Source organism: Ursus americanus, chromosome 21 (genome assembly GCF_024610735.1).
Source record: "Ursus americanus isolate L20-20 chromosome 21, mUrsAme1.1.p, whole genome shotgun sequence".
NCBI lineage: Eukaryota > Metazoa > Chordata > Mammalia > Carnivora > Ursidae > Ursus > Ursus americanus.
In genome coordinates this window covers 41,797,954-41,823,183 of record NC_142147.1, presented here as the reverse complement: position 1 = coordinate 41,823,183, position 25,230 = coordinate 41,797,954, and the positions used below count along the sequence as shown (strand labels likewise).

The 25,230-nt window shown below is 37.2% G+C and overlaps 1 protein-coding gene across 7 annotated transcripts; it reads left to right on the top strand.

Annotated features, from left to right (window-relative positions):
- Positions 1-36: 36 nt before the first annotated feature.
- On the top strand, positions 37-24,546 carry ZNF382 (zinc finger protein 382). Of its 7 annotated transcripts, none has more exons than XM_087871093.1 (5): positions 37-68; positions 2,270-2,343; positions 4,667-4,751; positions 5,023-5,118; positions 22,418-24,546. In XM_087871093.1, exons 2-5 carry the CDS (start codon positions 2,335-2,337, stop codon positions 23,839-23,841), a joined length of 1,614 nt encoding a protein of 537 aa, XP_087727219.1. In that variant the 5' UTR covers positions 37-68; positions 2,270-2,334; the 3' UTR covers positions 23,842-24,546. The 7 variants fall into 7 exon arrangements, with proteins under 7 accessions (XP_087727219.1, XP_045661185.2, XP_045661186.2 ...); XM_045805229.2 differs by having other exon boundaries at positions 4,625-4,751; XM_045805230.2 differs by lacking the exon at positions 37-68 and adding an exon at positions 75-220.
- The last annotated feature ends 684 nt before the right edge of the window (positions 24,547-25,230 follow it).

The window sequence follows — 25,230 nt, the reverse complement described above, 5'->3', positions numbered from 1 at the left end:
CTGGGAGCTCCGGCCCACAAGGGAGTGCGCAGGCGCAGACGCCTGATCCTTGGCCGGGGGTGAGGTTGGTAGGTCCTAGGGGCTCTGAGGAGGCGGGAACCCGGAGCTCGGACCGAGAGGGCAGACTAGGAAGCTGGTCCCGGAGGGGAGGGCAGGGAGGAAACAGGGAGTTCCAGCCGGGCCTGGTAATTCTGAGGAGGGAGCCGGAACCGAGCCCACGGTAACCAGACCCTCGGATCTGTGCGAGCGGGGCCTCGGGCGTGGTCCGTGGGCGTGACCCTGAGGGTGACAATCGAGTTTGACCTGAAGCGAGCTCTGCGCTGGGGGTGGGGATTGTCTGTTTTGACCCGAGGAAGCTCCATCGCTGGGAGCGGGGCCTCATACAGCGGGCGCTGCGTGTGTGTGTGTGTGTGTGTGTGTGTGTATGTGTGTGTATGTGTGTGTGCGCGTGTGCGCCCCGAATTGAGGCGGCCTCCTGTGCCCCACCTGCTGCGCTTTGGGTGCCTGCTACTCTGGGAGATGTTGGGACCGATTGTGTGTGAAAAGTGGACGGAGTTGTGTTGCTGCCTGGGGTTTCTCCTTATGTGTCTAATTTTAGATTAGGTGTGGGTCCTGCTTGATACTATAGGTAATTATGGAGAAGTGAAAGTGATTTTGTGACTTTGCCTGGAATTATGCAATGTGCTGTCTGAGGTTGTAAATGACATATGGGTACTGTGAGATGGTGGTTTTCTGAAGTAAGTTTGGTTGAATATAACTGTGCATGTGTTTGTAACCTACTGTTATTATTTGCGATGGCTTCGTGATTGAGAAACTCTGCACGACTACTATCTAGTTGGGTATTTAAGATTTGATTATCTGAAGAGTGGTCATTAAGCCTGCCTCCAAAATTGTACCTCAGTAGCAATTTAGCAAATACAGGTATGAGTATTGGAAAGGAAGAGGTAAAATTTCATTTCCGAAATGGTAAGATTCATTACAGCGAAACATTATGTGAACTAAAACCAGTGTGTTGAAATTAATAGTGTTCCGTGAATAGCAAGCAGTAAAAAAACAATTTTTGCCCGTAACTAGTACTTTCAACACTGATATATGAGTGAGGTTTTCTGCTTCTGGATGAAGTCAGTGGCAGGGTCAATAGCTTCTTCAGGCATTCCAAGATAATAAAAAAGTATTTGGTATACTTTTAATCACAAGGCCAGTCTCATTTTAATAGTTAAAATAATTTGCTAATTAAAACATTCACTGTAGCAGTCAATACTTTAGACTTCATTTAGCATAGTATCCTCTCCCAGGGAACCTACAGAGTGGAAAGATCAATTTCTTTTCTAGTTCCATACCTGTACTACTAAAAAGTGTTGTTCAATAGTTAATCCTTAAATTAGCTATTAGTAAATTTATAATAAATAAGTTAATTTTCAGTAATTAATTATGCTTATTAAGTCGTGTGATACAGGTGAATCAATAAAGATTAAGTAGAACTTAAAGTTCAGATATTCTCAAGCATATAGGGATATGTAATATATGATAGAGATGGCATTTCACATTAATTGAAAAAATATGGTTTACTTAATATGTAGTGTTGCTAAACAAGAAAACACAATTTAAAAAGCTTCACAAGGTAAAAACACTTTAATAGTCATATGAGCAACTAAGAAAAATTATTTGCAATTTAAAATAATTGTTAGTTTACTAAATAAAAAAGGAAGATAATATCAATTAGAAAATTAAAACATATGAGAAAAATAGACATACTATAAGAAGATGCCATCAAAAAATAAATAAAAGGAGCTTCTTCTCTCATAATAAGAAATGTGTAAGCTAGAATTACAATATATATCTGATAGGCAGAGATTAAAAATTTATTATCAACTGTATTCATCAGGCTGTAGGGAGGTATTCTCCTGTGCTGATACTAACAATGTAAATTGGTAGAAAGTCCATGAAGAACTATTTGGAAATATATGATAAACCTGTCTTCCATGGTGGATGGAAGGTAGAGCTGCAGAGGGAAAAACACAATGTTCCCTCTCTCTCCAGCAACAACAGATTGTCCAGATCCATTCTAACTCACGAAGAGACTAGGTTTCTAGTGGTGAGGGAGCAGAATTTGCTTTTTTCCCCACTAATCTTCACCCTTGATACGTGTGGGTACACAGAGTGGTGAAACAGTGAAAATTGATGCAGATTTAACTGAATTATTCTGGGAGATCTAAGTCAAATATGGTTTCACATGGCTCTTTGTATCCTCCCATCTCTGCCTTCTCAGGATTCTTCCCTTTTCCAAAAGAAAGGCTCAAAAGAGAAGGTTCATCTCTTGCAAATCTCAGAGCCATGCCTCAGGTGAGATGATGTTTCCTCTCTTTCTGAAATAAGTTGTTTTCAGGTGATACAAGCATTTGCTTCCCTATCCTTAAATTTCCTGGATGTTGGCATTTGCTTCCATGAAACTGGTCTCCAGTAGGGCAAGCAAGTGGCCTAAATACAAAATGTAAGGAGTACTTTCAGGGCTGTGCATCCCTAAATTTTGCACCCTACGTTCCTCACCTGCCCCACCTAGTTGCCGACCTGTTCCCAGTTTTTCTTACTCCAACCAGATAAACATAAGCCTTTCCCACGTGTACCTTCTAGTTGTAGCCAATGTTTACATATCGACTTGGTATATTATTCATCATCTCCTTTCTTAGTCTTCTCACAAACGTACTGCTGGAACAGAAATGTATTATTTTGATTTAAAAAGGAATATATTGCTTTACTGAATCTATCCATCTTTAATGAATCTATCTTGTCTAGACACTGATTTGAGATCTAAGTTGTGAGGAGTCAAGGAGCAGACATGGAAAAACTTTGATCATCTCCAGTGACCTAGGTTTTGCAATGATACAATGGGAGGCAGAGTTGGTAAATCACATTATTAGTTTGTGGTAAGATGTCTTGTTGTGTGAGGTTTCCAAGAGAGAGATTTGCTTGCAAGCTTGTACAGAAAACTGTGATTTTGCATTCTCCCTCTGTGATCCTCCTGTCCATTTTATCCAATTCTTTCAAATGGTGGCCAGCCAGTGAAAACCTTTCCAGTATTTCAATGCTGTTGCAGATTTTTCTTATCATTTTGGTTTCTTCTAATTTTTTACATGTGAGTGCAGCAGAATGAAATGCATATGCTTCTCCATTCTTAAAGCATTCTACTTTGACTCAAAGGTGGTACTTTTTCCTGTTTTCATGTCTTTCAGAAAATTCCTCTTCATCTACCCATCTTCAAAATACTGGTTTTCCCCAGTTGCCAACTGGTTCTCTTCTCTTCACTGTCTCTTTTTCTCTATGCACAGATCCACTCTAAAGCTTATATTGATCTAATTCTAGTGACTCTCAAATACCTCTCTTCATCCTAGACTTCTGTTCAGAGTATCAGAATCATATATCCAATCTCCAAAAGTTATGACCACCTGAATGTCCCATAGACACTTCAAGTTCATTTCCAGGGTCTACTTCATTACCTCCTTTGTTCCAGCTTATTCTTTCTTCTGTTTTCCATGTCCATTTTCTAGTCTCAGCCTCTCCCCACTTGCCTATGCAGGTAACCCAAGAGCTCTGCCTCTTTTTTCCACTCTGCAACCAATTTATAACCAATTCTGTTGCAACCCATTATGCACTAACCAGTTTTCCCTTCTCTAGACCACTAATACCACCTTAATCTAGGAAACATCTCTAACAATGGTTACTTGTCTTTCCCACTTAACACACCTCAAGCCTTCTCCAGTCTTCAAGAGTATTGCCTCTGAAGTACAAATTTTATCAGATAACATATGTGCTATTTAACATTTCTCTATACTCCACAAAGCAGCAGACCAAGCAAAGGGCCTATGCATTAGAATGGAATGTACAAGACAGTATATTGAAAGGGAAGAAAATACTAACAGATTGCATTCAAGAGCAGATCATCAACTCTGTGGATTGCCATTAATGCTGACTTATAAATGAATATAAATATGTTGAGAGCATTCTCAGTACATTTTAAGACCACTGCTCTGTAGGAACAAATCTAGTATTATTCCATAAACATGCCCACGGCCTACCTCAATATATGTTTTTCTTCTTAGAGCTCAAAGACTTCCCTAACATACTGTGCCTTTTACGATTTCCTCAGTTTACTAGCTAATTTTCCTCTCCCCATGAATTTTAAAAGCTGATCCCATGTACAAAACAAATTCATTGTCAGGACAAAATTTTGATGTCCTCAGTGAAGCCTTGGAATACAAAATGAAATTTTTCTTCACTTCATAGCACTTTCCTTTGTACATATTTCTGTCATTCATCTGTAATATCTGTAAGGTGTATGCATTTATATGTATGCCTCTCACTTAACCTGTAACTTCTCATGAGCAAGGCCAGGGTTTTATTCATTTTGGTCCACCAGGCAACCAGTTACATTTAATGCAAATAGTATGATCTTATATATATTTTTAGTATGAGATAGTAAGTAAATACAGAATGTATTATCAGAGAGAATTTTCTACAATAAAAAACACAAAATAAGAAAACTAGTCTGACTAGTGAACATGGTCTCCAGTATCTAGTTCTCACTAGTTCCAGTCACTTTAGGATGAACTAGAGTATGCCCTTACAGGGATCAGTGTCATTCAAGGATGTGACTGTGGACTTCACCCAGGAGGAGTGGCAGCACCTGGATCCTGCTCAGAAGGCCCTCTACAGGGATGTCATGTTGGAAAACTACCGCCACCTCATCTCTGTTGGTAAGGAAAATTCCTTGAATCTTGCAACATCATACATCTCCTTTCAAGAATTTCTAAAGCATATGGAACTTTGAATTTCAGAGATCAGAGGTGATGAATCTCTTTTTGTTAGCAGACAGTGTGATTATGTCCTCACTTGCCTAGTGCAAGGTATTAACTTGGTAAGATGTTAATGTGTACCTTGTCTGTCACCTTAGAGCTGTATCTTTCTCTTCCTTCAATAGTTTTGAAGCCCAAACAGCTTAGACCAAATCTCATTTTTTATTACCAGGGTTTCACGTGACTAAGCCTGATATGATCCGCAAGTTGGAACAAGGAGAAGAACTATGGACAACAGAGAGAATGTTTCCAAGTCAGAGCTACCTTGGTGAGTCTGCACAGACAAAATCCAGTGAACTCAGGTAGTTGACACCTTTGAATGTTTTGAGGGATCTATTATTTTAATTGTGGTAAAATACACATAACATAAAACTTACTATCTTAACCATTTTTAAGCATATAGTTTAGTGGCATTAAGTACATTTACATTGTGCAACTATCACCACCATCCATCTCCAGAACTCTTTTCATGTTGTAGAACTAAAACTGTACTCATTAAAATATAACTCTCCATTACCTTCTCCCCCTAGCCTCTGGCAATCACCATTCTACTTTCTGTCTTTATGAATTTAACTACATAGGTACCTCATATAAGTGGAGTCAGTGTGGTATTTGTCTTTTTTGTGATTAGCTTTTTTCATGTAACATAACGTCTTCAAGGTCTACCCGTATTGTAGTATATCCGAATTTCCTTCCTTCTTAAGGCTGAGTAATATTCCAATTGTATGTATATATCATATTTTGCTTATCTAAGGACACCTGAGTTGCTTCTAACTTTTGGCTACCACAAATAATGCTGCTATGAGCATGTGTATACAAATATCTACTTGAGTCTTTGCTTTCAGCTTTTTTGGTATATACCCCGAAGGAGAATTGCTGGAACATTCAGTAATTCTGTTTAATATTTTGAGGAACTGCCATACTGTTTTCCATAACAGCTACCGCATTTTACATTCCCGGTAACACAAGAGTTCCAGTTTCTCCACATCCTCACCAATACCTGTTATTTTCTATTTTGGGTTTTTGGGGGTTTTTTATAGTTGCAGTCTTATTAGGGATCTGTTTTTAAAGTCCTGAGATCTCTGATGTGCCTATCTAAATTTTTATTTTGACTGTCACTCCTCATGTAAGTTCTTTCCTTGTTTGCCTTATTGTTTACAGAGATATTGACTGCTATTACGTTAGCAAGAATCTCCTCCATGCTTTGTAGGTATAATGTACATGGAGATCTTAAGTGTGAAGTCCTTTGAGTTCTGACAGAAGCATAAACTCATGTATGTGACACCCAATATAAAGTACATTTCCATTAACCCATTAAGTTCTTTCAGGCCTCTTCCAAGTCAGTCCCTCCAACGAGGACAATCACACTTGTGATTTCTACTAGCATAGATTAGTTTTGTCTATCCTAGACCTTTTTCATATCTATTTTCTTTAACTCAGCTTAATGTGAGAGAGATATACATGTTTTTACAGTAGTTTAAATGGTTTCTTTTAATTATAGAATAGTATTCAGTTATATGAATATACCAGTTTGTTTATACATCTCTAGTTCATAGACATTTGAAATGTTCCAGTTTGGGGTCATTATGAATAAGGCTATTGTGAACATTCTTGTAAACATCTTTGTGTGGACATATGTTTTTGTTTCTCCTCAGTAAACACCTAACAGGTGGTATCACTCATTCATTAGGCAGGTGTATATTTCACTTTTTTTAGAAACTGTTAGCTTTTAAAAGTTACTGTACCGTTTTAAACTTTTACCAGAAATGTGTGAGAATTTTGATCATCCCACATTCTCTTCTGTGTTTGATGTTACCAGTATTTTCATTTTGGTCATCCTGAAGGGTATGGTAGTATATCTTTGCAGTTTTAATTTAGATGTCTTTTAAGGACTGATGATGAACTTTTTAAAGTGCTTCCTCAGAGGTGCCTATTCAGATGTTCTGCCCATTTCTGTTGGGGGGTACTGTATTTTTTCCTCAAGTAGTAGGAATTCTTTACATATACTGGATAGAAGTCTTGAATTTGATATAGGTATTCTGAATATTTCCTCAGGTCTGTGGCTTGTCTATTTATTTTAATGGTGTCTTTCAATAAGCACAAATTTTTTAACTCTGATGAAATCCAATTTATCATTATTTTCTTTTATAATTACTTCTTTGATCTCTCAAATATTTTCCTTCTAGGTTGTGATGATAGTTTCCTATATTTTCTTCTAAAAATGTTATGAATATTTTGCTATTTTTATTAATTCTGTAGCCCATCTCATGTTAAGTTTGGTTTATGATGTGAGGTAAGGGCTGAAGGTCTATTTTCTTCCATATAGATATCAATTTCTCCCATCACTTGTTACATTGAACTAAATTGCTTGGTGATCTTTTCAAAAAATTGTTTGATTATATTTGTGTCAGTGTATTTTTAGACTATTCTTTCCTTTGCTGTGTTTTAAGTCCTATTGACAATACTATTTGGTCTTTGATTATTGGAAATTTCTAATAAGTCTTGAAGTCATAGTAAGTCTTCTAACTTTCTTCTTTTAAAAATTGCTGTAGCTATTCTGGGTCATTTTCTTTTTTAAATACATTTTTAGAATCAACTTCTTGATCTCTTTAAACAAATGTGCTGGGATTTTTATTGGTGAGAACTAACATCTTAGCAATGTTGAGTCTTCCAGATCATGACTATATTATATCTTTCTATTTTAGTTGTCTTCTCTACTTCCTGTAAGCAATGTTTTATTATTTTTAGTATAAAGGCCTTATACATATTTCATTATGTCTAATCTTTTAATATTTTCATGCCAGTGTAAATAGTAGGATATTTAAAATTTCTTTTTCCAGTTTGTTGTTAATGTATGTACCCATAATTGACTTTTATTTATGATTTTGCATACTTCTACTTATTGTATTCTATTTATTACTTAAGTTTCATTGTTGCTACTGTTGTCCCTTGTTTGTTTTGGTATATTCCTTTAGTTTTTGGCATACAAAACATGCTTTGTAGAAAAGAGATATTTTATTTCTACACTTGTATATGTTATTGCTTTCATTTCTTTTTCTTACTCTCTGGTACTGATTAGAATCTGCAGTACAATGTTGAATAGAAGTGGTGAGAGTCAGCATTCTTATCAGGTCACTAAATTTTTTTTTAATGATTTTTTATTATGTTAGTCACCATACAGTACATCCCCGGTTTCCGATATAAAGTTTGATGACTCATTAGTTGCGTATAACACCCAGTGCACCATGTAATACGTGCCCTCCTTACTACCCATCACCGGTCTGTCCCATTCCCCCACCCCCCTCCCCTCTGAGGCCCTCAGTTTGTTTCTCATAGTCCATAGTCTCTCAGATTTCATTAAATTTAGAAGGAAGACATTTAATATTTCATTCTTGAGCCTAATATTAACTGTAGGCTTTTCCTAAGTGCTCTTTATTAAATTCTGGAAGTTCTTTTCCTAGTTTTCTGCTTGTTTTAATTATGAATGTTGATTTTAACATGCTTTTTCTAAATTTGTTGAGATGAGCATATGATCTTCTTTAATCTATTACTATATGTATGACATTAATTATTTTGAATTTTAAACCAAATTTGGACTCCTGGGATGAGCCCCAGTTGGACAACATGTATTATCCTGCTTCTAGATTACTAATATTGATTTGCTAATTTTATAGTAAGTTTTTATGTATGATTTTACCAAGGATAGTGGTCTGTAGTTTTCTTGTAATGTCCTTGAAAAGTTTTGTATCAGAATTGTGTCAGCAATATCAAACAGGGGGTGTTCCCTCTTCATCATTTTCTTAAAGGATTTGTGTAATATTGGTATTACTGCTTCCTTAAATGTTTGATGAAAATCGTTATTAAGCCATTTGGGCCTATATTTTTATAATTCAAGACTTCTGCTTCCAGCCCTGAGGAAGTAACAGAGTCTGGAATTACACTCCTACAGGAAACAACAAGAAAACTGGACAAAAGTATTTTTAGATATTGAACAACAGGCAGCACAGGCCTGGATTCCTGAGAGAGGAGAAACAAATGAAATGAGCCCTACCTCATCCCAGGCTTTCATCTGAAGGCAGCTTCCAGACTGCAGTACAGAGAAAGGAATCCAAAAAGAACTTCACAATTTTACTGACTTGAGGAGGTTGACATAGGCATTCAAGGAGATTGAGGTGGCTAAAATTTCCAGGACATACTTCCCAAAAGAAGTGAGCTATGCAGAAAGAGAGTTCCCCAAATCTGGAAAAGGTTCTCCTTGAGTCTTTGGCTAAATATAAGCCTGCAGGTGTATAGGTGAGACTCTGTGAGACTAGACAAAGACATGTTCTAAGGAAAATACAACTACCATGGTGTTGTGACATGAACAATTCCCATAGCCTACTGAACAAAGAATCATTTTATTTCTCTCTAGCCAGAATGGAGACAACTTGTTACTACATAGAATTTTAGACAGCAAGGAGCCCAATGTGGGGCTTGATCCCACTGGGATCAAGACCTGAGCTGAAGGCAGACACTTAACCAACTGAGCCACCCAGGTGCCCAGTAGCTACACTTCTTGCACGTGAATGGCAAGTTCTTTCCTGAAGGGAGGTCCTGTGGGCAACTCTATGGCTGCCACGGAATGCCAGTAGAAGGACAATACTCTTTATATGAAAATACAACATGTCTTAAACTCAACAACATTAAACTGATAATGTCTGATATGCAATAAAAATTATTAAAAATAAGAAGGAAAATATGACCTATACACAGGGGAACAAATCAGTCAATTGGAAAAAAAAAAAAACTAAGTCAATAAACTCAGACCTAAAAAAGGTAGAGGTGGTGGAATTTGCAGACAAGGATGCTAAAAGAGTCATTATAAATGACCTCAATATCATAAAGGATGTAAAGCAAAAATGAACATAATGAGGCAAGATAGCAAAGATAGAAATAACCAAATGAAACATCTAAAGATGACTATTTAATATCTGAAATGAAAAGAAAGACCCAACTATGTGAGATATATATATATATATATAAATATTAAATATAGAGACACAGGAAGGTGAAACATAAAAAAATGAAAATATATATCATACTGTCTTGTGGTTACCACAATGTGAGGATGAAATTAACACCCTACTCCACTCACCCAAAATTTGGCTTCAGATGTCAAGACTAAAATCTGACATAATCAGGCTTTCTGGAAAGAGCAAGAAACATTCCCAGGCTGGTCCTAAAATGGCTTGTGAGTGCTAGGGGGTGTATCTGGCTTTCGTGTTTATTGTGGTTGAGGGGTAGGTCAGGTGAGGGTTCTACGTGTGGGCTAGTGATTGCATAGTTTAAACTTCCTGCCATCACCAATAGAAAGAGCATACAAGCTCTCTTATTGGCTTGCCCAGGGGTGGGGCAAGAGGGTAAAAAAGAAGGGCAGCTCTAGGAAGTTGTAAGCAATAAGACCTCAAAAATGGAATCAGACTCTGTTACACATGCAAACACTAAGCATAAGAAAATGGGAGTGGCTATACATCCAAGTAGATTTCAGAATACAGAATATTATAGTGATAAGGAAGGACACTTCATCAGAAGTCATAACAATTCTAACACAGCTTCAGAATACAAAGCTGTTTCTCAGCTTTTTATGATTATCATTCCCCTAGAGAGTATTTTTAGAGATTTTTTTCTAATTGCCCCCCATTAAATTTCAATACCATAATCTATGTTCTGTTGCCATTTGGAGGGCCACAGACTATTGTAATACCTGAGAAACTTATCATTTCCCCAGAATAAGTTTTGCTCCCTTGGGAGAAACCCTCAGTGAGAATTCATGAAATATATGAAACAAAACTGATAGACCTGAAAGGAGCAATCTAATCGTAGCTTGAGATATAAACACCTCTCACTCAGTAATTGAGAGAAGAAAGAAAACAATAAGACTATGGAATGCTTGAAAACACTATTACTCATTTGTATCTAGTTCATCTTTATAGACTATTTTACATGGAACATTCACCAAGATAGATCCTATATGCTGGGTCGTAAAACAATTATCAACAAATTGAAAGGAACCGAAATCATAATATGGACTCTGACCACAACAGAATTACATTTGATCCTTGAACAACACAGGTTTGAATAGTGCAGGTCCACTTAATACATGGATTTTTTTATAAGTACAGTACTGTAAATATATTTTCCTTATGATTTTTAAATAACATTTTCTTTTTTCTAGCTTACTTTATTCTAAGAATACAGTACATAATACAAATAACATACAAAATATGTGCTGACTGTTTATGTTATTGGTCAACAGTAGGCCATTGGCAGTTAAGTTTGTGGGTGAGTCAAATATTATTTATGAATTTTCAACTGTGTAGTGGGTCAGTGCCCCAACCCTACATTGTTCAAGGGTCAACTGTAATTCAATTAAAAATATCTCTACGTGTAAAACTAACGCAATGTTGTGTGTCAGCTATACTTCAATTAAGAAAAATGTATCTCTAAATTTTCCAAACATTAGGAAATTAATCACCACATTTCCAAATAACAGAAATCAGAGAAGAAATCATAAAGTAAATTTAAAGATACTTTGAACTGAATGATAATTAAAACAGTATATCAAAAATTGTGGGATGCAACTAAAGCAGCATTTTAATTTTTTATCCTTTTAAATCAGGGATCTAAACTGTCACCCTAAGTAACTAGAAAAAGAAAAAGAAATTAAATTCAACGTTAGTAAAAGGAGGGGCACCTGGCTGGCTCAGTCAGAAGAGCATGCAACTCTTGATCTTGGGGTCAGGAGTTGGAGCCCCACATTGGATGTAGAGATTACTTAAATAAACTTGAAAAGTTTTTTATAAAAAGTTAGTAAAAGGAAAAAATAAAAGACTAAAGCAAAAATCAGTGAAATACATAACAGAAGAATAATAGAGAACAATGAATGAAGCCAAAAGCTAATTCATTAAAATAGTTGGTAAAATTAATAAACCATAGCTAATATGGTTAATAATAATTTTATACTAATAAAAAATAGAAGGGGGTGCCTGGGTGGCTCAGTTGTTAAGTGTCTGCCTTTGGCTCAGGGCATGATCCCAGTGTTCTGGGATCGAGCCCCGCATCAGGCTCCTCCACTGGGAGCCTGCTTCTTCCTCTCCCACTCCCCCTGCTTGTGTTCCCTCTCTAGCTGGCTGTCTCTCTCTGTCAAATAAATAAATAAAATCTTAAAAAAAATAGAAGACACAAATTACCAATATTAAAAAATTAAAGAGGCTGCATCAATACAGATCCTACAGACATTAAAAGGACAATTAGGGAATAAACAAATAATTTTATGTCAATAAATAGGAAAGAGAGGACACTTCCCAACTCATTTTATAAGGCCAGCATTATCCACAACCATAGGCACTATAAAAATAAAAAAACTACACACCAACATCCTTCATGAAGCTAGAAATAAATCTATAATAAAATATTATAAAACAGAACCTAGCAATATTTTAAAAGGGTAAAACCTCATGACTAAAAAGAGTTTATCCCAGGAAAGCAAAGATGATGTGATATTCAAAAATCAGGGGCACAGTTGGTTAAGTGTCCAACTCTTGGTTTTGGCTCAGGTTGTGATCCCAGGGTTTTGAAACAGCCCCACGTCTCTCCGTGCTCAGTGCGAAGTCTGCTTGATATTCTGTCTCCCTCTGCCCTTCATGCCCATGTTCTGTCTTTCTCAATCAATAAATAAATCTTTAAAAAAAAATCAATCTATGTAATTCCCCATATAAAGGTGAAAAGGTGTCTAAAATCAAGGATCTGAGGTGCCACTTAACATAACTAGAAAAAAATTAAGGAGTAAAACCATGAAAATATCTCAGTAGACATGGGAAAATAATTAAATTCAGTTCCTATTATAAAGCCTTAGAACAGATTAGCAATCAAAGGGAATTTCCTTTGGCTTCATTAAGGGTATCTTTGAAAAACTTATAGCCACCATCATACTCAAGGTAGAAAGCCTGAGTGCTTTTCCTCTGAGATCAAAACCAGAAAAGATGCCCACTATCACCACTTCTATTAAACATCGTACTAGACACAAGTCAGTACAATAAAGCAAGAAAAAGAAACTAAAAGGCTACTAATTAGAAAGGGAACTATCTTAAAAAAGGGGGGGGAACTATCTTCATTTATAGATGACATGATTATGTGCCTAATAAATCCTAAGGAATCTAAAAAGAACTGTTAGAACTAATAAGTAAATTAGCGTTTTCGCAGAGTTCTTGTTTTAGAGCAAATTTGAAGAAATTTTGTCCAGTATTTCTACAATTATTTTTTAAATAATTTTAACCTATTCTCTGTAGAGTTTATTAAGGAATTTAAATTTTTTTTAAGTTTGGGTAATTTCTGTTAACCAGACTTCCAAAGTAGTGATTCTTCATTCTCTTATGTTCCTATGCTGTTAAACCCATCCAATGAACTTTGTATTTAAGATACAAGGTTTTTAAAGTTTGCATTTCCTTATCTCTTCTGAATTCTCCATCTCTTCACCCATATTTCCATCTTTTCTTCTAGATTTTGTAAACATATTTATTATAGTTATTTTAAATTCCTTATCTTGTAATTTTAATGTAGAGGACACATCAGTCTGATTCTGTTGACTGTTTTTTATCTTCTCTATTAGTCATATTTTCCTATTTCTTCTCAGGAAAACCTTGTAGATAATATGTTGTCAAGATGCTGGATCCTTTCTTCTTACTCTGAAGATTGCTGAGTTTTCGCCCAGAAGGCAGTTAAGTTACTGGTAGCTCACGATTCCTTTTTAAAATTGCTTTTATGTTTCTTAGATGATACCTATTTCGGTTTCAGTTTTGCCTTTAGTTTTATGGTATTTCTCTTAGTCCTGGGATGCAGCCTTTACTCCTATACATGGCCATTCTGGGGTTTCAGTAGAAAGATCAAAGGTTCCTCTCACCAGGTTCCTCTGACTTGGCACAGGACTGGTATTAAAAACTATTTTTCCAGAGCTAAACAGCTGCTGAAATCTTTAATCAGTTCTTCCAGTGCTCCAGCTTTCTTTTTCCTTTTTGCTTCTTGCAGTCTTGCCCTGCAGATGCAGTTAACCAAGGTTTTGAGGAGAGGTTTATGCTAATTTAGGGGTTCTTCTATGACTTTTCCATTCTCAGATTTTGTCCTAAGATTTTTTCCTCAATTTGTTCTAGTAGCCCTGAACTTGATCTCAGATTTTTCTGCACAGGATGACTCCTGCTTTCTCCCAGTGATCTATCTATCCCTTGTGTGCTGCACAAACTACTAGGGCCCACAGTGGAAAACCTGGATACATTACGTAGTGTGGTTTCTTTCTTTTCAAATGTTTTATCCACTTCAGTTTCTGCCTGCTTTTGATCACTCTTTAGTGCTTTAAAACAAGTTGGTCTTTTACAGCTAGTCCATAGTTTATCATTGTTATCAGCTGGAAGGTTGTTTTGATACTAACCTCTTTGCCATTATCAGAATCTGGATGTCTAGGTCAGCAATTTCTCAAACTTTTTAGTTTTGGACTTGTTAATATTCTTAAAATTATTAAGGATTAAAAGAACTTTGTGCATATGTGTGTGTGTACCCTATTAGAAGTTAAAACAAAACATTTTTACTATGCATTAATTTATTTTAAAACAATATAAAAATAATAAACTTATTACATGTTGACATAAAACCATATTTTTACAAAAAATAAATATTTCCCAAAAGAAAAACAATAGTGACAAAAGTGGAGTTGTTACATAATTGAGATTTATGTAACAATAGCTGATTTTCACGTTGGATTCTGTATTCAGTTTGTTGCAAAATGTTGTTTGAATCGAAATATGTGAAGAAAACCTTCCTTCATGCATTACATATAGTTTGAATGAGAAATATTTATTTTTTTAAAGATTTTATTTATTTGTCAGAGAGAGAAATAGAGAGGGAGCATGAGCAGGGGAGCCGCAGGCAGAGAGAGAAGCAGGCTCCTGCTGAGCAGGGAGCCTGATGCGGGACTCCATCCCAGGACCCTGGGATCGTGACCTGAGCCGAAAGCAGACGCTTAACCGACTGAGCCACCCAGGTGTCCCTGAATGAAAAATACTTTAAGAGCCTTTTTAGATTGTCATAGATATTCTTCATTAATACTACACCCAAATGTAACAATTGGTAATTCCTGAACAGTTAGTTGCAGTGTAGAATCTGAAACCATAACAATAAACCTTTGTACGCTGTTACATAGAAGCCAATGGTCTACTTAAGTGGATATTTTACCCATGCATTTTTTGGTAATATTATATATTAATCATTTGGAAAGTAATTGTTCAGTGACATCTAACATCTTCCAAATTTTGACATGTTCCCGTATACAATATTAATTTAAAAAATACCAAAGGCCACATTTGTTAATATCATCAGAAATGTCATCAGAAAAGTCTAAGTATTGGGAAGCTGACAAGCTCATTGTAGCAAATACAAGCTTTCCAACATAATGACCTTTACTTGAACACTTGAATTTTATCATTGGTTACAAATATTAGTAGATGTTTTCCTTGAATTAACATGCTCACATTGTTCAAGAAAATGTCTATCAGGGGCGCCTGGGTAGCGCAGTCGTTAAGCGTCTGCCTTCAGCTCAGGGCGTGATCCCGGCGTTCCGGGATCGAGTCCCACATCGGGCTCCTCGGCTGGGAGCCTGCTTCTTCCTCTCCCTCTCCCCCTGCTGTGTTCCCTCTCTCACTGGCTGTCTCTCTGTCACATAAATAAATAAAATCTTTAAAAAAAAAAAAAAAAAGGAAAGAAAATGTCTACCAGAGGGATGCCTGGGTGGCTTAGTTGGTTTAAGTGTCGGCCTTCAGCTTAGGTCCTGGGATCAAGTCCTGCGTCTGGCTCCTTGCTCGACGGGGAGCCGACTTCTCCCTCTACCTGCCACCCCCCTGCTTGTGCTCTCTCTCTGACAAATAAATAAAATCTTTAAAAACAGAAAAAGAAAATGTCTACCAGATACTCACATCTGAGTAATGATCAGTTGTACTCTCAAGTAAAAATGCTGTTCTAGGGTCTCTGGGTGGCTTAGTCAGTTAAGTGTCTGCCTTCGGCTTGGGTCATGATCCCAGGATCGTGGGATCGAGTCCCGCATTGAGCTCCCTGCCCAGTGGGGAGTCTGCTTCTCCTTCTCGATCTGCCTCTCCCCCCTGCTCATGCTCTCTCTCTCAAATAAATAAAATCTGAAAAAAAATGCTGTTCTACAAAAAGGATATATCCCCTGCTTTTTTGAAACTTCATGTTATGCCACCTTGTTTTTACTAAGGACCTCCATTAGTACCTGTTTTCACTAACCAAAAGAAATCCAAAGAGGAGTTTTGCTTTTACAAATCAAGGTGAAAAGCAAAAATAGCACTCAGCGTTTGTTTTGCAGCGAGCTGTAGAGGCACTGCCAGGCTCCTTCCCAGGAACTACACTCATCATCTCATCATCAAACTGCCATAGCTTTGAGCATCTGTGTTTTATCTGAACTTATTTTGCACATCCGTTAGCAAGATGTGTCCGAAAGCTAAAGAGAGGTTATTTTTTGGATCTGGGAATAAGCTCAAAAATTTTTCTGTATAAATTAATGGTAATTGCTTCTTCACTCTATGCCATTTCAGCTTATCAAAGGTTTCACAGGAACATTCTGTTTTTGGGTACAGCAGGAGGGAGTGGAGGGCCCTGTATTCAGTTCTCAACTCAAATAATTACACCAGCACTTTTCCTCACAAAATATTATACTCTGGTGTGCAACAGAATTGCTTTATGCATACATCTTTAATCATCACACAGAATATTGAAAATATGTGTACTCAACAGTAGAGAGCTAATAAAATTAATGATTTTTTTCCTGCTTTATCAAAAATAGTCTTACATGAAGCCTTTTTTCTTATGGATTAGAAATATAGTGATTGCTATTATAGATTGGTGCCAGTGTGTTCATTTATGCTGATGTGCCAGCATTTTACCCACTGTATTAATCATATTTTTTATTTTCTATATTTTATGATGTTTTGACAACTTTAGAGGGCCTTGCTGCCTGGGGAGAGATTGCCCCTCCCAGAGCTAGCTAATTCATAGAGACAGTAAACAACCTTTTGGTAAGCCCACATTTCATATAAAAACCAACCAACCCCAAGTCCATACCCTCAACTACCTCCTTTACCTAACTCACACACACCAAGCCAACATTTCCCGTGCCCTAAAACACCCAGGGCCAGGTAGCATACAACTAAAGACCACCCCTATAACCCGTAGCCTCCCAACACCGTTCAAAAAGCCAGTCCTAAACTGTTTCCCCTGCCCTGCTTTGCTTTTCCCATGCAAGCAAGTCCCAAAAAAGGCTCTGGCATAGGCTTTCGCCCCTCTCCTTTCTACCTCCTGACCACCCCTGCTGCTTCTACATGTGGCCCTGCAAAGCATGGTATGTCCCCTACTCTCAGGAAATGTACGGAAAATCTTTTAATGGCGTTAGCCTATGTCATCAGTCACTTTCATAAATTAAAATTCCACAAGTACAAAGGAGACACATAGACAAATGGAGTGTTGTTATTAACAAAAATAGTTTTGATTTTATGGACTACCTCTCCCCCTCCTCACCTCCCACATAAGGATCTCATATTCTAAGGTCCATGAATCACACTTTGGGAACTGCTGATTTAGGCCTTTCTTGTCTTTCATGTCTTTAACATTTCAGTCCTCTATCTTTTTTCTTTTGTTCAGTCTCCTATTTATAGGCATTCTTAAATCTATCCAAAAATTTATCTAAAATCTAGTATTTCTTCCTCTTAGTTTTCATTTTCTTTCCTTTCTTTCCCGGTGCAATGTCTTAACTGTTTCTTGCAGTCGGACTCGCATCCTATTCTTACCATGACACCTGCCATCAGGTTTCAAAATCCATATGCTGTGGCCCTAAGATAATTTTGGTATCACTTTTTTTCAATAAATTTATTTCCAGTAAGTCTCTGTGTTCCATACCATAGTGCTCAGATGCCTGATACCTACCCACATTGATTTGGGTAAAAAAACACTAACTCATTTTAATCCTATTTCCCTGAGTGCCTTTTACATCTTTGTTGCTTTTCCTCCCTCCTTTATTGCCTAGAAAAATATTTATTGAATAAATTGATTTTATTTCAGTGTGGTCTCTCATTGGTATCCTTAAAGGCTCTTTCTTCATCTTCAGTTCTTGCCTTTATAAAAGTCCTATAATTTGGGGCACCTGGGTGGTGCAGTCAATTAAGCATCTGACTCTTGGTTTCCATTCAGGTCACTCAGGTTTTGGTCTCCGGTTGTAGGGTCAAGCCTTGTGTCAGGCTCTGCACTGAGTACAGGGTCTGCTTGGGATTCTCTCACCCTCTCCCTCTGCATACCCTCCCCCAACTTGCACGTCCGTGCATTCTCTCTCTCTTAAAAAAAAAAAAAGTCCTGTAAACTATAACAATCTGATCCATTCTCAAGTTGTGGTTTTCTTGTTTTATGTGAATGGCTTTCAAATAGACATTTTCAGCCCACTTCTCCCACTTGAACTCTAGTGTATATTTTGATCTGCCTACGATAAGACAACAATCAGTTGTGTCATCCTTTTGATTATTGACTTATCAGAAATAATAGTCATTGTCTTTACCTTATCCTTACTTATTTCTATTTCCTTTTTCTCCCATAGTCAGCCCCTTGTTTTTTGTTTTTTGTTTTAAGATTTTATTTATTTATTTGACAGAGAAAGAGGTAGCGAGAGAGGGAACACAAGCAGGGGGAGTGGGAGAGGGAGAAGCAGGCTTCCCGCTGAGCAGGGAGCCTGATGCAGGGCTCCATCCCAGGACCCTGGGATCGTGACCTGAGCTGAAGGCAGACGCTTAACGACTGAGCCACCCAGGCACCCCCACAGTCAGCCCCTTGTAGTAGCAGGTTGATTCCATCATCTTTGCTATACTTAATTATCTCTCACAATTTTTGTTATCTTTACATCCTCTCATATCCTCATTTGCTACTGACCTCTTCCAAAATGAGAGCATATTGTTTCAGTAACTACTATAATTACTATTTGGATTTGCCATGATTTTTACCCAGTTATTTCAGATTATATTGTCAATAAACCGAAAAGATATCACTTATTATATGAAATTTAAGTCCCTTCTTTTTCAAGGGCTGACAGAAAAATGTCCCATCTGATCATTCCCAATTTATTTCTCTCTGTGACCAAGAATTCTTGCTCATCTCATTGTTCTAGTCCCCCAGATGTACTCCATACAATGGATTTTATTCCTCACAACTGACCCTTTCACTATATGATAGCTGCTACATACCCATATAGATACTTGCAAAGTTAGCCTACTACAAGTCAGAGGGTACAGTAGTATACACAAGACCACCCTCACTTCTGACACCAACTGTAAGCTCAGGGGTCCCCAAGACTAGTGCTAGTATCAACAGTATGCTATAAGGACTCATGGAACTTACTGAAAGCTATAATACTCAAGAGTTATGGTTTATTACAGAAGAAAAAATACAGATTAGAATCAGCCAAGCACAAAGGGCAGAGTCCAGGAAAGTACCAAACATGAAGCTTCTAGTAGATCTCTCTCTGTAGAATCATGGACAGCATTACCTTGCTGGTGTGACAATACATACAGAATATTGCCAGGGAAGCATTGCCTGAGCCCATTGTCCAGAGTTTATAAGGAGGCTCCATGACATAGGCATTATTAACGGTACATGTAGCCAATCTCAGTTTTCAGCCCCTTAAAAGGTCAAGCTGATACTGTGTAACCAAAGCACCCACCCTAAATCACACTGGTTGGTGTGGCTCAAAGACCTCACCCTAAATTATATTGCGATTTTCTGGCTGGCCAAAGGCTCCCAGGCAACCAAATACATATACGAAGGGCTTAGCGATTACTTCCCAGGAGCCAAAGGCAAATGTCAGATGTCTCTTTGGGCAAGGGTATATTCTTAACTATACAATACTACATATCATGTAGCTAAAAGATCAAGTTTCCTCTGTGAAATGTTCCTTGACTACTCCAGACCATGTCACTTCCTTTTTTGCTGCATTCATATTCTACTTATGTCTAAATTGTAAACAGACGCATGCTCTGGTATGATCAAGCTTCTTTCCCCATCCAATTAACAGTTCCCCCAAATAAGATTCTCTCTTTTCTTTACCGGAGTTTGTAATAGAGGCTAGATATTCAGTAATTACCAATCTTTGATATCATGCAAGGAAAACATCTTTCTCATCCATTCAGAAATCATTTAATGATAAGTTTTTTTAAATATACATGCCAAGATCACATCCCTATATCTCAGATAACCATGTGTTAACATATACTCAGAAGATAGTCAATAAAATATTGGCATCCAAGAGCATAAGTTTTAGTTGGGAAGGCAATATTATCAAATTGAGCATTTTACATGTAATATTCATATTAAAATAGCAGGTTGTTGAAAGAGTTCTTGAAATGAACGGTCCAGATTATAATCTTATTTCAGACAAATTAGACATGAAAGTATAAAAATAACGTATGAAGGCTTTTGGATAAATTGAATAGTAGAATGTCTCTGAAGGTGGTTGAGATTCTTAGATGATGTAACTCCAGTTACTAATAAGATTAATTTTAGTGTGTTCTAGAACTGCACATAAATGGAATTGTATAATATATACTCTTTTGCATAAAGCTTTCACTCTGAAAAATGAGATTCATTTCTTTCCATTGTGTATCAGTAGATTTTTTTCTTTTTTATTGGTGAGTAATACTGCATTGTATACATACAGGACACAATATTACCATTTACCTTTTGATGGATACTTGGGCAGTTACCAGTTAAGGGCTATTGTAAATAAGACACAAGTCAAGGGTAAGATGAATCCATATTTAAAATTACCCTACTAGACATGGGTGGTAGTAAGGTAACAATGATCAGGTATAGCCAAAAATTATAAGAAAAATAATAGAGTCAAAAGAAAGAAAGAAAAATAATAGTCAATCAGTGCTGTAATCATACAGTTGAAGAATGTAGGCCTTCACATCCCCCATAGGGAATAGCGGAGTTAGGGTATGTTACTGCATTGGGAGGAAAACTTAAACCCACCCTTCCTTTTTTTTTTTTTTTTTTTTTTAAGATTTTATTTACTTGACACAGAGAGAGACAGCCAGCGAGAGAGGGAACATAGGCAGGGGAAGTGAGAGAGGAAGAAGCAGGCTTCCAGCAGAGGAGCCTGATGTGGGGCTCTATCCCAGGACTCTGGGATCACGCCCTGAGCCAAAGGCAGATGCTTAACGACTGAGCCACCCAGGCGCCCCTTAAACCCACCCTTCCTGAAAACTGAAAAAATAATTCAGCAAATGAAAGGAGGAAAAGTTAGAACTGATGGTCAGGAGAATTTAGTTATTGACCATCTCTGGAAGAATAAATTGATGGTAGCAGCATTCAGAATACAACAGTGATTATATTCATGTTTCAAGTATGCTTTCTTCTCTGGTTATTTTATAATTCCTTTTTTAAAGATTTTATTTATTTGAGAGAGAGTGAGAAAGAGTGGGATGGGATGGGGGGCGGGGAGAGGTAGAGGGAGAGAGAGAAGCAGACTCCCTGCTGATCAGGAAGCCCGACGTGGGGCTTGATCCCAGGACCCTGAGATCATGACCTGAGCCGAAAGCAGATGTTTAACCAACTGAACCACCCAGGTGTCCCTATTTTACAATTCCTAATGGAAATAGGTTTCCCAAAGTCTTCCCTTTCAAGAGAAAATAAGTTGTGTGGAGAGTTAGGGCCTAGGCTATAAACGGTGTTTCTTTCAACACTAAGAAATGAGTGCTTGAGGGGCACCTGGGTGGCTCAGTGGTTAAGCATCTGCCTTTGGCTCAGGTCATGATCCCAGCATTCTGGGATTGAGCCCCGCAATGGGCTCCCTGCTCAGTGGGAAGCCTGCTTCTCCCTCTCCCACCACCCCGCTTGTGTTCCCTCTCTCGCTGCCTCTCTCTCTCTCTGTCAAATAAATAAATAACATCTTTAAAAAAGTAAAAAGAAAAGAAAAAGCAATGAGTGCTTGAGAAAGTTCATTTGCCATGGATGGATTACATGCAAATAAGGAAGAAACAAATGGAAGTATTTTATAACACATATTTAGGCATGAGGGAATAATATTTAGGCTTTAATTTCTACCTGAACATTTCCCTTGCTTACTGGTTAGTACCCTTAATAAGCTCACTCCGTTATTTCTGAATCTGCCCATTCCAAGAACAATCCCACTTTCATCATCCTTTGTCTTCTGTTTACTTGTCCTTGTGTTTATTATACCTGCTCAATGTAGCTTATATTTACAATATGCCAAAGATATGAGTGTTCTTTTCTTATGCCAATTTTTCCTCATTTTAACTGTGTAGCAGGATTTGTGTTTATATCATATGAATTTTCCCTACCAAGAGGTAATTTATTTTGGCCTTTGTGTAGACCACAATCGTGAGGCAGACAGTTGCACAATGGGTTGTTTGTATATACATCCAATCCATAACATATATGTGAAAACTTACAGTGTTGTTATTCTTTTCTAGAAGAAGATGGAAAAGCTGAAGATGTTTTAGTGAAGTTCAAAGAATACCAAGACAGGCACTCTAAATCAGTCATATTCATCAACCACAAAAGACTAATTAAGGAAAGAAGTAATATTTTTGGGAAAACACTTACTGTAGGCAAGAACCGTATTATTTCAAAAACAATGCTTCGTGAATATAAGCCTGATGGAAAGGTTTTAAAAAATATTTCGGAATTAGTCAGTAGAAATATAAGCCCTGTAAGAGAGAAGTTTGGTGAGAGTAATGGATGGGAGAAATCATTCCTCAATACTAAGAATGAAAAAATGCATACTGCAGTGAATCTCTGTAAACAAACAGAAAGGAGTCTGAGTGGTAAACAAGAGCTTATTCAGCATCAGAAGGTTCAAATTCCTGAGCAATCATTAGGTCATAATGAATGTGAAAAATCCTTCCTTATGAAAGGAATGTTATTTACACATACTAGAGCCCACAGAGGAGAAAAACCCTATGAATACAATAAAGATGGAATAGCTTTAATCGAAAAGTCAAATCTCAGTGCCCATTCACAAACTCTTATGGAGAAGAAACCCCATGCATACAGCAAATATGGGAAGTTCCTCTGCAGAAAGTCTATTTTTATTGTGCATCAGAGATCTCAAACAGAAGAGAAACCCTTTCAATGTCCTTACTGTGGGAATAGCTTTAGAAGGAAGTCATATCTCATTGAACATCAACGAATTCACACAGGTGAGAAACCTTATGTTTGCAATCAATGTGGAAAAGCTTTCCGTCAAAAGACAGCCCTCACTCTTCATGAGAAAACACATATAGAGGGGAAGCCCTACATCTGTATGGATTGTGGGAAGTCCTTCCGCCAGAAGGCAACTCTCACTAGACATCACAAAACACATACAGGGGAGAAAGCCTATGAATGTACTCAGTGTGGAAGTGCTTTTAGAAAGAAGTCATACCTCATTGATCATCAGAGAACTCACACAGGAGAGAAACCATATCAATGTAATGAATGTGGGAAGGCATTTATCCAGAAGACAACCCTCACTGTACATCAGAGAACTCACACAGGAGAGAAACCCTATATTTGCGGTGAATGTGGGAAGTCCTTCTGCCAAAAGACAACCCTCACTCTCCATCAAAGAATTCATACTGGGGAAAAACCCTATATTTGTAATGAATGTGGAAAGTCCTTCCGCCAGAAGGCAATCCTCACTGTTCATCAGAGAATACATACAGGAGAGAAATCCAATGGATGTCCTCAGTGTGGGAAAGCCTTTAGTAGGAAATCAAACCTCATTCGCCACCAGAAAACTCACACAGGAGAGAAACCATATGAATGTAGAGAATGTGGGAAGTTCTTCAGTTGTAAGTCAAACCTCATAGTACATCAAAAAACTCACAAGGTAGAAACCATGGGAATTCAGTAAAGGATATGACTTTTTTGGTAAAAGCTTTTGAAGTCATAGTAAACCCTGTACATGATATAGCTTGCAAATATAATAATATACAACTGTTTAAGGTACTATTCCACAAATTTGCCTACTGTTTGTGAGCCTATATAACACACAAAGAATAACTGGACAAATGACAATAGTCATTGAAAATACAACCCTAAATTTTTTATTATTAGATTCAGTAGGCATAAACTTCCTCTGTCAAGTTTCTACAAACATTTAAAATTGCTTATTTTCAATTTCAATACATACCTTGTTGTGACCCAGTAATAAGCAGTTGACCAACTGGTAGTTGTCCCTGGACCACATTGTGAGCAGAAGTGTTTTAAAAGAAAGGAAGTGTGAACTGTATTTCTCATTGCAAATATGAAACAAAAATTAGTTGTTACCTCCTCAAAATTTACCACAGTTCTGACTTCTAACATTATAAATTAGGTTTTGCATATTATGAACCTTTATATAAATTGGATTATACATCATGTATTCTTTTATATATGGCTTGTTTCATTCATCATTATGTCTGTAAAACTCATCATTAGTGCATGCGGCAGAAATTCATTTATTTCTATTCTATATAGAATTCCATCATATGATTAAATTGCAATTTATCCAATCTACTGTTGATGGACTTTTTCATTGTTTACAGCTTAGGGCTATAATAAATAATGCCTCTGTGAACATATTTGTCCTTCGGTGTACATACATTCATTTCTCTTGTGTTTATACTAGGAATGGAATTGCTGGGTCCTACAGCATATGTACGTTTGGTCAGCTTTGGTAGATACTACCAAACAATGCAGAACTTTCACAGCCTGAGATAATTCACTCTGAAGGAAAACAACTGTGAATATTACTGATATGGTGATGTTTCTAACCAGAGAATTCATGCTAGAGGGAAACTCTACAAATATGAAAACTGATAATCCAATTATAATGCATGTACAAAGGCTTTTAGCCACAGCCCAAACTGTAATTTAATACCAAAAAATGTAATAAATGTGAGATTGCCTCTAGGCACAAAAATGCCATATTTGAAATCTAAAAGTCATGCTAAGAAAAGGAAGGCTCCTAGCATGCTTCCTTGCATTAGAGAGTTCTAACTGGAGAAAAATCCTATGAGTACAGTAAAGGGAACAGGGGATAATAGCTTTTACCTATCGCCTATATCTTGCTGGATGTAGAAAAACGATGGATATGGAAAAGCTTATAGTCATAGTTCAAATCATACACAACACCATGGGATTCACATTGGATGAGAACTCTTTAAATGAAATAATCATAAGGGGTGCCTGGGTGGCTCAGTCAGTTGAGCATCCAACTCTTGATTTTGGCTTAGGTCATGGTCTCAGGGTTGTGAGATCA

Coding starts and splice junctions, on each gene's coding strand:
- ZNF382 (XM_087871092.1), top strand. CDS start 4,613: ATGCCCTTACAGGGATCAGTGTCATTCAAGGATGTGACTGTGGACTTC. Junction 4,752..5,022: donor CCGCCACCTCATCTCTGTTG/GTAAGGAAAATT, acceptor TTTTATTACCAG/GGTTTCACGTGACTAAGCCT. Junction 5,119..22,417: donor TCCAAGTCAGAGCTACCTTG/GTGAGTCTGCAC, acceptor ATTCTTTTCTAG/AAGAAGATGGAAAAGCTGAA.